At 46.1% G+C, this 15244-nt stretch overlaps 1 protein-coding gene and 1 pseudogene across 1 annotated transcript in view; both read left to right on the top strand.

Moving 5' to 3' along the window:
* The first annotated feature begins 227 nt into the window (after window positions 1-227).
* The window catches only part of MYH15 (myosin heavy chain 15), a 146669-nt gene continuing 131652 nt past the window's right edge, over window positions 228-15244 (top strand). The window contains exons 1-3 of the mRNA XM_061134312.1: window positions 228-315; window positions 11341-11447; window positions 14481-14624. Coding sequence (XP_060990295.1) covers window positions 228-315; window positions 11341-11447; window positions 14481-14624 — 339 coding nt within the window. The remainder of the gene's footprint in view (window positions 316-11340; window positions 11448-14480; window positions 14625-15244) is intronic.
* On the top strand, window positions 7318-9390 carry LOC133049912 (kinesin-like protein KIFC1; annotated as a pseudogene).

Raw genomic sequence — 15244 nt, 5'->3', positions numbered from 1 at the left:
GCTAGGGTAAGACTCCTTGTGTACAACTTCATCATATACTTGGGACATGGCAGAGAGGGAAAGAAGAAAACTCAAACCTTGATGATCTGTCAATGGTGAATATTTTCTCCCCTCAGCTCCTGATGCCTCCGTTCCCCTGGTTCCTTCCTGCACCCATCTTCTGCAGAGTGAATCTTCTCGGCTCACTTTAAGGTCTCGGCCTGACTGGGAGGATCACTTTAAGGAGGATGGACCTGTCGGAACTCGGTGAGGCTGCGGCCTTCCTCAGGATAAGCAAGGAGGAGCTGCTTCTGCTCCAGGCCGTGGCCTTCGACGGTAAGTCTTGTGGTGGCTGCTAGCTTCACTTTCTTTTACTGCTTCCCGGTGGCAACTGAGATATCAGAGTGGAGGAGCTGTCATTTTTGGAGCCTAACTTATTTGCTTGGAGTGCAGTCTGTCTCTGTGAGCCTCTGAGCAACTGAGGAGTTCAGGGTGTGGAGGGCAAAGACGGGAGTGTGTGAGAAAGAGCAGGAGGGCTGGGAGGCAGCCCAGACCCTGGTTCTGGTTGCTATGACAGGCTTTCTCTCTAAGGAAGCACTGTGACAACACAGTAGTACATATAGTGGTCATCTGAGTTAAATTCACCCATTCCAGTCCATTTTACTTCACTGACTCCTAAACGTCGATGTTCACTCTTGCCATCTGTTTGACCACTTCCAATTTTGCCTTGATTCATGGACCTGACATTCCAGGTTCCTGTGCAATATTGCTCTTTATACCATCAGGTTTTACTTCCATCACCAGTTGCATCCACAACTGGGTGTTGTTTTTGCTTTGGCTCCATCCCTTCATTCTTTCTGGAGTTATTTCTCCACTGATCTCCAGTAGCATATTGGGCACCTACCAACCTGGGAAGTTCATCTTTCAGTGTCCTATCTTTTTGCCTTTTCATACTGTTCATGGGGTTCTCAAGGCAAGAATACTGAAGTGGTTTGCCATTCCCTTCTCCAGGGGACCACGTTTTCTCAGAACTCTCTGCCATGACCCAACCATCTTGGGTGGCCCTTGGGCATGGCTCAAAGTTTCATTGAGTGAGACAATTCTGTGGTCCATGTGATCAGTTTGGTTAGTTTTCTGTGGTTTTCATCCTGTCTGCCCTCTGATGGCTATGGATAAGAGGCTTTATGGAAGTTTCCTGATGGGAGAGACTGACTGTGGGGGAATCTGGGTCTTGTTCTGATGGGCGGGGTCATGCTCAGTAAATCTTTAGTCCAATTTTTTGTTGATGGGCAGGGCTATGTTCCCTCATGTTGTTTGACCAGAGGCCAAACCATGGTGGAGGTAATGAAGAAAGTGGGGACCTGCTTCAAAAGTTCCCATGCAGGCACTGCTGCATTCAGTGACCCCAGCCCTGCAGCAGGCCACCGACCCACACCTCCGCTGGAGACTCCTGGACACTCACGGGCAAGTCTGGGTCAGTCTCTTGTGGGGTCACTGCTCCTTTCTCCTGGGTCCTGGTGCACACAAAGTTTTGTTTGTGTCCTCCAAGAATCTGTTTCCCCAGGCCTGAGTAAGTCCTGGAGCTCTATGAGGGATTAACGGCGACCTCCTCCAAGAGGGCTTATGCCACACCCAGGTCTGCTACATCCAGAGCCCCTGCCCCTGCGGCAGGCCACTGCTGACCCGGACCTCTGCAGGAGATGCTCAAAAACAGTCTGGTTCAGTCTCTGTGGGGTGTCTGGGTCCTGGTGCACACAAGGTTTGTGTGAGCCCTCTGAGCATCTCTGGCGGGTTTGAGGTTTGATTCTAAACGTGACTTCCCCCCTCCTACCACCTTGCAGGGCCTTCTCCTTTGCCCTTGGATGTAGGGTATTTTTTTTTGGTAGGATCCAACATTCTCCTGCCAATGGCTCTTCAGCAGTGAATTGTAATTTTGGAGTTCTCTCAGGAGAAGATGAGCACACATCCTTCTACTCCGCCATTGTGTGGATGGTATGACAATTATATCTACTACTGTGAGCAGGAAGCCCTTAGAAGAAGTGGAGCAGCCATCATACTCAACAAAAGAGTCCAAAATACAGTGCTTGGATGCAATCTCAAAAATGAAAGAATGACCTCTGTTCATTTCCAAGGCAAACCATTCAATATCACAGTAATCCAAGTCTGTGGCCCAACCAGTAATGCTGAAGAAACTGAAGTTGAATGGTTCTGTGAAGACCTACAAGACCTTCTAGAACTAACACCTGAAAAAGATGTCCTTTTCATTATAGGGGACTGGCATGCAAAAGTAGGAAGTCAAGAGATACCTGGAGTAACTGGCAAATTTGGCCTTGGAGTACAGAATGAAGCAGGGCAAAGGCTAATAGAGTTTTGCCAAGAGAATGCACTGGTCATAGCAAACACTGTCTTCCAACAACACAAGAGAAGACTCTACACATGGACATCACCAGATGGTCAATACCGAAATCAGATTGATTATATTCTTTGCAGCCAAAGATGGAGAAGCTCTATACAGTCAGCAAAAACAAGACCGGGAGCTGACTGTGGCTCAGATCATGAACTCCTTATTGCCAAATTCATATTTAAATTGAAAAAAGTAGGGAAAACCACTAGACCACTATGGTATGACCTAAATCAAATCCCTTTTGATTATACAGTGGACGTGAGAAATAGATTCAAGGGACTGGATCTGATAGAGTGCGTGAAGAACTATGGACCGAGGTTCATGACACTGTACAGGAGGCAGGGATCAAGACCATCCTCAAGAAAAAGAAATGCAAAAAGGCAAAATGGTTGTCTGAGGAGGCCTTACAAATAGCTGAGAAAAGAAGAGAAGCTAAAGGCAAAGGAGAAAAGGAAAGATATACCTATGTGAATGCAGAGTTCCAGAGGATAGCAAGGAGAGATAAGAAAGCCTTCCTCAGTGATCACTGCAAAGAAACAGAGGGAAACACTAGAGATCTCTTAAAGAAAATTAGAGATACCAAGGGGACATTTCATGCAAATATGGGCACAATAAAGGACAGAAACGGTATGGACCTAACAGAAGCAGAAGATATTAAGAAGAGGTGGTAAGAATACACAGAAGAACTGTACAAAAAAGATCTTCATGACCCAGATAACCACGATGGTGTGATCACTCACCTAGAACCAGACATCCTGGAATGTGAAGTTAAGTGGGCTTTAGGAAGCATTACTACGAACAAAGCTAGTGAAGGTGATGGCATTCCAGTCGAGCTATTTCAAATCCTAAAAGATGATGCTGTGAATGTGCTGCACTCAATATGTCAGCAAATGTGGAAAACTCAGCAGTGGCCACAGGACTGGAAAAGGTCAGTTTTCATTCCAGTCCCAAATAAAGGCAATACCAGATAAGGTTCAACTACCACACACTTGCATTCATCTCACACGCTAGCAAAGTATTGCTCAAAATTCTCCAAGCCAGGCTTCAACAGTACATGAACCATGAACTTCCAGATAATCAAGCTGGATTTAGAAAAGGTAGAGGAATCAGAGATCAAATTGCCAACATCTGCTGAATCATCGAAAAAGCAAGAGAGTTCCAGAAAAAACATCTACTTCTGCTTTATTGACTACACCAAAGCCTTTGATTGTATGGATGGATCACAACAAACTGTGGAAAATTCTGAAAGAGACAGGAATACCAGACCACTTGACCTGCCTCCTGAGAAACCTGTATGCAGGTCAGGAAGCAACAGTTAGAACTGGACATGGAACAACAGACTGGTTCCAAATTAGGAAAGGAGTACGTCAAGGCTGTATATTGTCACTCTGCTTATTTAACTTATATGCAGAGTACATTCTGTGAAATGCCAGGCTGGATGAAGCACAAGCTGGAATCAAGATTGCCCGGAGAAATATCAATAACCTCAGATATGCAGATAACTCCACCCTTATGGCAGAAAGCGAAGAACTTAAGAGCCTCTTGATGATGTGAAAGAGGAGAGTGAAAAAGTTGGCTTAAAACTCAACATTCAGAAAACTAAGATCATGGCATCTGGTCCCATCACTTCATGGCCAATAGATGGGGAAACAATGGAAACAGTGTCAGACTTTATTTTTCTGGGCTCCAAATTCACTACAGGTGGTGACTACAGCCATGAAACTGAAAGACTCTTGCTCTTTGGAAGAAAAGCTATGACCAACCTAGGCAGCATATTAAAAAGCAGAGACATTACTTTACCAACAAAGTTCTGTCTAGTCAAGGCTATGGTTTTTCCGGTAGCCATGTATAGATGTGAGTGTTGGACTATAAAGAAAGCTGAGCACTAAAGAATTGATGATTTTGAACTGTGGCGTTGGAAAAGACTCTTGAGAGTCCCTTGGACTGAATAGAGATCAAACCAGTCAATCCTAAAGGAAATCAGACCTGGTTATTCATTGGAAGGACTGATGCTGAAGCTGAAGCTCCAATACTTTGGTCGCCTGATGTGAAGGACTGACTCACTGGAGAAGACCCTGATACTGGGAAAGATTGAAGGTGGGAGGAGAAGGGGATGACAGAGGATGAGATGGTTGGATGGCATTACCGACTCGATGGACATGAATTTGAGTAAGCTCCGGGAATTGGTGATGGACAGGGAGGCCTGGTGTGCTGCAGTCCATGGGGTCACAAAGAGTCAGACACGACTGAGCTACTGAACCGAGCTGAGTACAATGCAGACATGCCCAGGTGGGCCCTAGATAAAGCCTTTCTCAGGAACCTCTTCGCGTGGGTAAATAGCAGGGTGGAGAGAGGGGCCGAGGTTAGACCCTAGGGGCTGGTGCGCTGGGAAGAATAAAGGAAGAGGCTCCAGGAAGGCGGGCGAGACAGAAGCTGTTCGGGCCCTCCTCAGGTTTTGCTAATGCTGGAACTTTGCCCTCCAGCTGTCTTCTAGATCAGGAGGGTCACTCAGCCAACACTAAACAGAAGATAATTGGGAGACTTGCTCTCCCTGATGAATAATTTCTTGGTAGTTACAGCAAGAACAAAGGTTAATGAGGATTTATCCATAAGATAAAGGCCGAGTCCTACATGAAAATCTCTAAATGTTACATTGCCCACCCCACCCCCCCACCACTTTTCTTTACATGTCTGGGTTACATGGTCATCTTCTGAATTTTGGTTAATTGGAGATTCAGAGTCAGATTCACAGTGTGATCCAGCAACAAGCCACTTATATATCTCAATTCCAAAAAAGTGTTCAAGAGTGCATGAACCCTGACTGAGAGTCATTCTAGTCCGAATTAGTCAACATTAGAGTTTAATATAACCAATTATAATTCAAGCCAGTTAGGCAGATTAAGCTATTTCCATCATAGACCAGTCCTGGATCAGTTCCCAGTTTCCAGTCATTGGGTTTCATTTCTGTGATTGGATTTACAGGAGCTAATTATAATCCATCAAATCATATACAATAACAGAACTACCCCTGAGGTCAGAAGTGGTCATGCAGAAGCTCATCACAGGTAGTTAGATAATGAGGGACAGGATCCTTACAGTAGTGCCAGAAGAAAATCAAAATGCCAAAGCATCTGAGATAATTAGATGATACAATTTAGAATCAGCACAGTAAAAATCACTTAAAATATCACAATCCACACAATTTCTAATTAATTAATTTTTTTTTTTTTTTGGCCAAACAATCCTTTCTCATAGAAATGCACCGGCAGCACAAAGAGAGTCAGCAGAAGTTTTCCGTCCTCTTGGGCAAGTAGACAATGGAGTATGCTGTTGAACCCAGGCCAAACAGAAGCAGCATGATAGGAGTATTTGCCAAGTAGGGTCTCCCGGGTGGCTCAGACAGTGAAGAATCTGCCTGCAATGCAGGAGACCTGGTACTCCATCCCTGGGTCAGGAAGATCCCTGGAGAAGGAAATGGCAACCCACTCCAACATTCCTGCCTGGAGAATTCTATGGACAGAGGAGCCTGGCGGGCTACAGTCCATGGGATCAGAAAGAGTCGGGCACAGCTGAGCGACTAACACTTTCGCTTTGCTTTCAATTCCCTGTCCTTGATTCTTTCTGGCAGTCTAATTAGAAGAAATCACTTTACCTTACTGGGCCTCAGTTTCCTCATCTTTAAAATGGGACCATCTGCTCTCTCTGCCTACCTTCCTCCATGAGGATCAAAGAAGACATTATGTGAAAAACAAACACAGCACATTATTATGATACCTGGGAAAAAAAGCTAGAATCACTGGCTGTCAGGGAGGAAGGGTTTCAGAAATAGAAACAAAACACCATTTCAAGGTAAATGCAATGATTTTTATAGAAAAAGTAAACTATTTAAAGAACTTCAAAACTAAATATAGTGCTACTGCTGCTGCTAAGTCGCTTCAGTCGTGTCCGACTCTGTGCGACCCCATGGACAGCAGCCCACCAGGGTCCCCCATCCCTGGGATTCTCCAGGCAAGAACACTGGAGTGGGTTGCCATTTCCTTTCTCCAATGCATGAAAGTGAGAAGGGAAAGTGAAGTCATTCAGTCGTGTCCGACTCTTCGCAACCACATGGACTGCAGCCCACCAGGCTCCTCCGTAACAGACTTGAAAAGAATGCTTCAGGTAAATAACAGTTGTTATCTCTGAGTTCCATTATGGATGATTGATTAATTTCTTTATCTTGATACAGTTCTCTACTTTTAAAGCTTTTTTTTTGCAATAAACAAATGTTCCCTTTATCTTGGAAAAGGTATTTAATCATCTAAAAATATGAAATCATAGAGATAAAACTCCTGAGTGTTCAGATGAGAAAACTAATGCTCAAAGAGTTGAGACCATTGCCTTACATCTTCTTAAGACAGGCCTAAAATTCAGGCAGCCTGAATCAAAGCCATTGCCCTCTGTTTCCATCCTTGCAATTATTCATGACAATGCAAAGAAAAGTTGGCTGAGTTCATTTACTTCATCTTCAAAACCATCCTGCTCTGAGACTGGGTCTTGGCTAGTTAAGTGCTTTCGAAAATTCTTCTCATCCAGTTTCCAGGGCTGATAAAAGAAAGAGCTAATCATGAGGCAGGTGATGAACCTTATTTTTTGAGGGGAAAAAGCTCAGCCTATAAGATAGAGGGAGAATGCTTTAGTGGAAAAACTCTGACTTAGGAGGTAAATGATCTAATTTCTACAGTCATTATTTTAATGACTGCCACTCATTATCTATGTGGCTGTGGACAGCTCTCTTAGTCTCTTTTCCTAGGTTCTTTTTCTAATAAATAACAAAAGGAAAGTCTGTGCAGGTGATGCCCATGTTTCTTTCAAGTAATCATGTGGTTTATAAACACAGGCAGGGCAGGCAGCCCAGGAGCAGAGTGCGCATACTCGTGTGTCGCGAGCGCTCGGGAGAACGCGGTCCCAGGAGCCCGGCTCTGTCCTCTTCATCGCCCTTGCCCGGTGTGAGTGGCAGCAAGCTGGACATGGAGCCAGAGCAGAGGTCCCCACTGGTGGAAGTGAAGGGGAACACAGAGCTGAAGGGACCCCTGGCCAAGGCCGCTTCCCGGCCGTCTCTCTTGGGACGCAGGCCGAAGAGGCGGCCTGACCAGATGGAGGAGGCATTGAAGCCTGAGAAGAAAATCACAGGAGGCCTGGGCACCAGGGTGGCCACGACCACCGCCCCCACCCAGAGCAGCAGCCCTCACCTCCGTGCTCAGACACAAGGCCAGACCGCAGTGCCCAAAGCTCCCTAGAAGCCAGGACCCTGATGTTCCACAGCTGTGGCCACAGTGCTGGAGACTCAGAAGCCAGGCTGTTGTTCCTGCCCGGAAGCCTGGAACAACAGCTGTCCCTCCCATGGTGGAAGGGAAGAAACCCAAATGTCCGGTCTGGGACTTAAAGGGGCAGTTACGTGACCTCAATGCAGAGCTGAAATGCTATGGTGAGAGGAAGCAGGTGTTGGACCAGGAGAACCAACAGCGGTGGGACCAGCTCAGGGAGGCCCAGCAACAGGCCTTGGCCCGGGGGCAGAGTGCAGGACACTGGGAGTTGACGCTGGATTTGACCGGGTGCAGGCCCAGGCTGAGCAGGCCAGCGGGAGCTGGGGAACTTGAGTGCCTGGGTCCTGGAGCTGGAAAAGTGGCTGGGCGTGAAGGAGGGCTTCGTGCAAGGGCTCCAGAAAGAACAGCTGAGATCGCAGGAGGAGTAGAGGGGACTGGCTTCCCGGCTGGAAGAGCAGGAGAGGAGCCTGCAGACCTCAGCAGCTTCTCTGTCGGACAGCCAAGCGGAGGTGGCATCTCTGTGCCAGAAGGCTGCAGTCTGGGAGGCCTTACTGGCTGAGTGGGAAGAACGTCTCCATGCGCTTGAGATGGAGCGCCGGCGGTTACATAACCAACTGCAGGAACTCAAATGCACCATCCGTGTGTTCTGCCGGGTCTGCCCCATCCTTCCAGGGGAGTCCACCCCATCCCCTGGCTTCTTCCAGTTTCCCTCTGGCCCCTGTGGGCCCTCTGACCCTCCAACCCGCCTCAGCGGTATGGGGCCCTGAGTGGGGTGCCAGCTGCCCCTACCCGCCATGACTTCCCCTTTGACCGGGTGTTCTCACCAGGGAGCAGACAGGATGAAGTGTTTGAGGAGATTTCCACGCTTGTCCACTCCGCCCTGGATGACGATCCAGTGTGCATCTTTGCCTATGGCCAGACAGGCAGTGGCAAGACCTTCACCATGGAGGGTGGGCCTGGGGGAGACGCCCAGATGGAGGGGCTGACCTCTTGGGCCCCGTGGCACCTCTTTTCTCTGGCCCAGGAACTAAGTGGCCAGGGCTGGATCTACAGCTTTGTGGAAAGTTACGTAGAGATCTACAATGAGACTGCCTGAGGCCTGCTGGCCACTGGGACCCAGAAGGGCCAGGGAGGTGAATGTGTGATTCGCCAGGCAGGGCTGGGCAGGGCCAGGCAGCGAGGAGCTTAATGTCACCAACACGTGTGATGTTCCGGCCTCCTGTGAGAGAGAGACTAGCCCTCCAGAACCGGGCTATCGCCCGTACAGCCCAGAATGAGCGCTCACTGCGTAGTCACGGAGTGTTCCAGTTGCAGATCTCTGGGGAGGACGCTGGCCGAGGCCTGCAGTGCCTGGCCCCCCTCAGCCTTGTGGACTTGGCTGGGAATGAGCAGCTAGACCCTGGCTTATCCCTCGGCCTTGGGGAGTGGGAACACCTTCGAGAAACGCTGGCCATTAACAGCGGCCTGTCCACGCTGGGGCTGGTCATCATGGCCTTGAGCAACAAGGAGTCCCACGGGCCTTACCAAAACAGCAAGCTCACTTACCTGCTGCAGAACTCTCTGGGCGGCAGTGCTGAGATGCTCATGTTTGTGAACATTTCTCCCCTAGAAGAGAACGTCTCCAAGTTCCTCAACTCCCTACGCTTTGCCTCCAAGGTGAACCAGTGTGTTATTGGTACTGCTCAGGTCAACAAGAAATGAAGATGGATCTAGATTGTGTGTGTGTGTGTGTGTGTGTGTGTGTGTATCTGTGAGACACATGGGGGGCGGATGGGGGTGCTTTATTAGGGGGAGCACTGATACCTGGGTCTATCAGATAAAGAAGAGAATTTTTAAAAATACAGTACCTTTCCCTTAAATGCACACAATGTATGCAAATGGTGCTTTTCAAAAACAAGCCTATTTTCATAAACACAGTTCAGTTCAGTTGCTCAGTCGTGTCCAACTCTTTGCAACCCCATGGACTGCAGCACACCAGGCCCCCTTGTCCATCACCAACTCCCAGAGTTTACCCAAAATCATGTCCATTGAGTCGGTGATGCCATCCAACCATAAACACAACACAAAGCAAAATTAGTTTTTACAAGAAATCAGAATGATAGACACAATTATAGCCAGTATTTAAAATGCAAAGAAGCAGAAGCAAATGCAAAATCCGCCAGATAGGAACACAAAAATTCTGTTGCCCAGCAGTTTGAGGGGTGAACTGGTTGTAATCAGGGAAATGGAAAGAGAGCACAGTGGAGGCTGTGACAGCAAGGAAGTAGTAAGCAGAGATTCTTCTCAGAGACAAGCGTGACGGCAGAGGGGTGCGTGCTGCCCAGTTTCAACTCTTTCTCACACACTGTCCTCAAGTCCCCCCGTTCATCTCTGGGGGTCGCCTGGGGAAGCTGCCTGTCCCGCAGGAGCGAGGCTTCCTAGCTTCCGTGGTTCCTGTGTTGGGGGGTTGGGATGGAGTTGACACTACCCTCCAATGCCCCGTCTGCAGTGGTGCCTTCTCTGTGCCTCCCACCGCCACGGACTTGGGTTTTCCTTCTTCCAGCCAAATGCTCTCCTTCCCCCGTGTCCCTGTCCACCTGAGGAGATGTGAGAGGGGACTTCTGTGAGCTTCTGATGAGACTCACTGACAGACATGCACTATCACGTGTAAGATAGCTAGTGGGAAGGTGCTGTGTTGACCTAGAGGAGTGTGATGGAGGGAGGGAGGGGATATATGTATACCTGTAACTGATTCATGGTGTTGTATGGCAAAAAAACTAACTCAACATTGTAAAGCAATTCTACTCCAATTAAAGATGTAAAAATGAAAAAGAAATAAAAAATAAAGTCCATTACTTAAAAAAAGACTCACTTTCTTTTCAAAGTATATTTCTTATTCACCTTCCCTGGCTATCTGCCTCAGGTGGAAGAGGCCTTGAGAAGCATCTCCGTGAGGCCAAGAGAAGCTGCCTCAGCTGCTCGTAAGGATTCCAGCTTGTTTCACCCAGAGCCTCTTGTCGGTTAATCCCTTTGTAGAGGGCTGCTTTGCTGACGCGTGAGACGTGGAGTAGAGGAGGCAGAGAGAGAGAAAAATAATATACGGGGAAAATATGAATCCATTAAGATGTATGACAGAAATAACTCATTCTCTCTCCTCAATCTTCCCCCCTCCAATTCTACCATCTAATAGTCTTTATTGTTAAGGCTTTCATTCCAAAATAAGAAATAAGGTCTAAAGAAACCCTGACAGACAGACATGCACAGTAACCTAAATTTTCACTTAGTTGTAACCAGACTTTTCTTGAGTGACGTTTTTTGGAGAGGAGCTAGAAAGGGTAAGAGCACCAGGCCAATCGCCCAGCAGCTGGAGCTGTTAGTGGGAGGTAAGTGCTGGGGATGGAGGGGTGGGCAATGATTGGCTCTTAACTGTCCTGTAGCAAAATGTTTCCAATCTCCATTGGCTAAAATGTTTCTTGTTCCTATACAGTGCTTAGGTGGGTTTATCTTCAAGATGGGCTTTCAGGATTTTATCTAACTTTGCAATTTCCTACATTGGTGACTCCAAGTCAATAAGCAGACAGCAGAAATGAGACCATGTCTGTCAGTATGAAACTGTCCAATGTACATTTCCTATAAGACCTGTAGTTAGGAATCCTTTTTTTCCCTCTGTAGGGAAGAAAAAGTGCTGGATTCATGATGCGAAGAATGCTTATGTTGAGGCTGAGATTAAAGGGAGTGGAGGTGACGGCAGACTACTTGTTGAGACAACAGATGGAAAGGTAAAGAAATCTTTATTTCGTCCCTGGGGTGACTAAGTTAGCTGTTCAATAATTAAGTTTTGTTAAAAACCCGGGGTAGGAGACGCCACTGACCCACTTCAGAAAACTCATTCATCTTTTGAGAAACTCCTCCACTTATTCTCAAAGATTTAATGATAAACATTGAAGAATCAGAGTAAATCAATTGCTAGTGGTAAATCTCACTGACGCTAGCTAGCATGCACAGCTCTTCCCACTTCTTTCATCATATTTCAAACTCTTTTTAAAAGTGCCTCTTGGAATAAGTAATAACTTTAGGAAATACTTACTTAGAGTAAATACTGTCCTTCTTAGGAAATAAGAAGCAAGCTATGTTAGTAGGATCAGGAAAGAGTGGGATAGTTTGAATAAGAACACAACAGTGTCAGAGGAGCCAAGAAATGGGTGAATGATCAGTAATGTTAAATGCTAGAGAAAGATTTAGGGCTTGGAGAAAGCCTTGAACTTCAAAATCAGGAGGTCACCCATGACCTTTGAAAGAGAAACTTAGGTCAAATGTTGGGGCATAAGTTAGATGGTGACGCAGCTTAGGGAGAATGTACTGAGGCTGTGACAGTTCCCAACCCCTTCTCCCCATCACCCAGGCACTCAGAGCCACGGGCAGGATTGAACAGACAGCCCAGTCTCAGCAACTTTGTCAGTATCACTGACCTCAGGTGCCCGCCAGCTCCATGGTGGGAATTGGGCCTATTTCTGCTCTGACTCAATAAACATATCCCTGTGGATTTTACAGGTGATTTCCTGCCCGTATGTAATTCTCCAGTCTCCTTCCAATTCTGCCCATTCCAACTCCATAACAGGTCATGTCCTATAACAAACAGTTAAAATCGTTATCAAGAAAGTTTATCTTTTTCATACCCTTGTCTTTGTATTTGGACAATTTATGATTCAAAGTATCATCATTTGAACTGTAAAATTCTGGAGGCCACTCAAAAGCTACCATAGTGTCTTAATATGCCTTCCTTACAGTGTCTGTACACTTAAAAAAAATCACAAATTAGGTAAATTTTATGTAACTAATTAATGGAATTAAGGGCAGAACTTGGTCCTTATCAATAGGAACATACACATGTAGGCAAGGTTAAATTTAGAATGTCTTAAGTAAGGAAACAGAGGGATTCACTTATTTTCTCCCAACCTGTGTGTTGTCTTTGAACTTTCTTGGTTGTGTCCAGTTCAATTTTATTAGGCCTCCAGATGAGAAGCTTGTTCTTCTGAGTACATTTTTTAAAACTGCTGTCTTTTAAAACAGTAGTTAAGGTGATTTGTGAATATAATGTGGTTACAACTATGAAAGAAATCATAGGAAGATCAGCATGAAAGCAGTAAATTAATGATGTGGAAAGAGGAGTCTAAAGGTAGGTGGTTTGGTTCACCGTATCATGGAGGTCTCATTCCCCCAGCCCCACTCTGCATCCCCCTGGCTCCAGGCTTCCTCCGCCTGGTATTAGAAGTAACTACACTTCCAGTCATTCAGTTTGGTTCAGTCGCTCAGTTGTGTCCAACTCTTTGCGAGCCCATGGACTACAGCACGCCAGGCCTCCCTGTCCATCACCAACTCCTGGGGTCTACTCAGACTCACAGCCGTTGAGTTGGTGGTGCCATCCAACCGTCTCATCTCTGAAACATTAACAAAGGCAATAAAGCCAGTGGGTGGGGAGTAATACTTAAAGTTGGTGTTGAAAGAAGAGAGAAAAACAGAATCAGAGCTAGGGGGGAGTTTTTTATGTAAGAGACCTGATTCTGTTCTACAGGAGAGAAGGAGGTCATGAAATAGGGAAATCAAAAAGGACTCAAAAGAAAAGGGGTTATTGTTTGAACAGTGCCAAAAAAGACTTAGTAGGAATGAGATAAAAAAACATGGAGAGTGTGGGAGCCTTAGAAGAAGTATTACCAACTGGGATTAAATGGAGCAATTAGCTGATACCAATATGTATTAATCAAGGAAAAGGGCTACCGGAAGTAGGGTTGGGAAACTTATGAGAGTAACTCTAAGCGACAATTTGGTAGCTGCAATGCATCCATGTTAATCAAGATACCAACACTGCTGAGTGCCTTCTATGTCCTTGGCATGTGATAAGTAAAAGAAACCATCAAGATCCCTTCTTCAGATGCTTATAATCTAGCTGGAAAGCATCTGAAGAAGGGATCTTGATGATTTCTTCTTCTATAGTTATCAAAACCCTTATCACAATGCTAAGGACATAGAAGGTACTCAAGAAGTACCAATGGTATCGCTGGTGGTAAAGAATCTGTCTGCTAATGCAGGAGACTTAAGAGACCTGGGTTCGATCCCTGGGTCAGGAAGATCCCCTGGAGAAGGGGATGGTAACCCACTCCATTATTCTTGCCTGGAGAATCCCATGGACAGAGGAGACTGGCAGGCTACAGTTCATAGGGTTGCAAAGAATCGGACGTGACTGAAGCAACTTAGCATGCATGCATAGCCAATTATTAAAACACAAACAAGAGTTAATAATATCAAGATAGTACAGGTTGTATATATGGTAAAAGACTTAAGGATGGAAAAGTAATGAGCTGGGGAAGTTGGGGAAGGCTTGAGGAAGAGAATAGGTCTAAAGTAAGTCTGAAAGGATGAGTCTGCCTGCTTGATCCATTACCCTAAATTCCTCCTTTTAAACATTCAGGATATGCTGAGACATCTAGGGAGGGGCTAGATCATGTGCAATATAATGTGTGTTATCTCAGGGGCAGTCAGTCAGTGGGGAGCCACAGGATTAGGGCGCTGCATTTTAGAACATTTTGATTCAACCAAAGCCCTTTTAAAGACTTTATCTTTGGGCAAGGAGAGAACATGAGTAGGAGGAACACCTGTTTCTTGGAAGAAACAGGTTGGCTTAACTTCCTTTGGCTCCATCCTCTAATGAGGCATCTTTTTCTTAACTCTTTGAATATTCTTCCCAATGCCTGGCAAAAATGAATGCGCACAGAAGCAGTAGGGGAATATATCTTATATTTTTCTGCTCTCTGCAGCATCTGAGTGTCAAGGAGGACGAAATTCAGCAGATGAATCCTCCAGAGTTTGAAATGATGGAAGACATGGCGACGCTGACTCACCTCAATGAAGCATCTGTGCTGCATGCCCTGAGGAGGCGCTATGACCACTGGATGATCTACGTACGTGCATATGCCTCTCTGCCGCCAGCATGCCGGCATCAGACTGGCGATGTCCCAGCCCTCCCTTAGGTGAAAAAAGATATCGAGTTTAAGCATACTCATACGAGGATAATCTTTGCAAAATGTCCACTGGGAAGGGACCTTACTTTTTTCCAGTTTTATTTTGTTTGTATATATATCCCTTCCCACAGATATTCATCCTAAAGTAAAGACCCAAGGCTTGGGGAGTGATAGACCAGTGCCTTTTAAACTACAACTCGTTCTCTTACTAGTTATTATTATTTTTAAAGTATTTATTTATTTAGGTTGTGCTGGGTCTCAGTTGCAGCAGGCAAACAATTAGTCGCGGCATGCAAACTTTTAGCTGCCACATGTGGGATCTAGTTCCCTGACCAGGAATCTAACCTGGGCCCCCAGCTTTGGGAGTGCAGAGTTGTAGCCACTGGACCATCAGGGAAGTCCCTAGTGATTTCTTCTCGGAGTGACCTTATCAGTAGTGTGGGATAATAAAGCCTGTCTCTTCATGGTAGCTTGAAGGATAAAACAAAGACTGTAGGTAAAGCATGTGGCTCAGTGCCCGTTATCTAGTTAGTGCTCAATAAATGGAATGATTTTTGCCC

The sequence above is a fragment of the Dama dama genome, chromosome 31 (assembly GCF_033118175.1).
Source record: "Dama dama isolate Ldn47 chromosome 31, ASM3311817v1, whole genome shotgun sequence".
NCBI classification, from domain to species: domain Eukaryota; kingdom Metazoa; phylum Chordata; class Mammalia; order Artiodactyla; family Cervidae; genus Dama; species Dama dama.
Note: the sequence above shows the minus strand (reverse complement) of the source record. Positions and strands in the feature narration are given on the sequence as shown.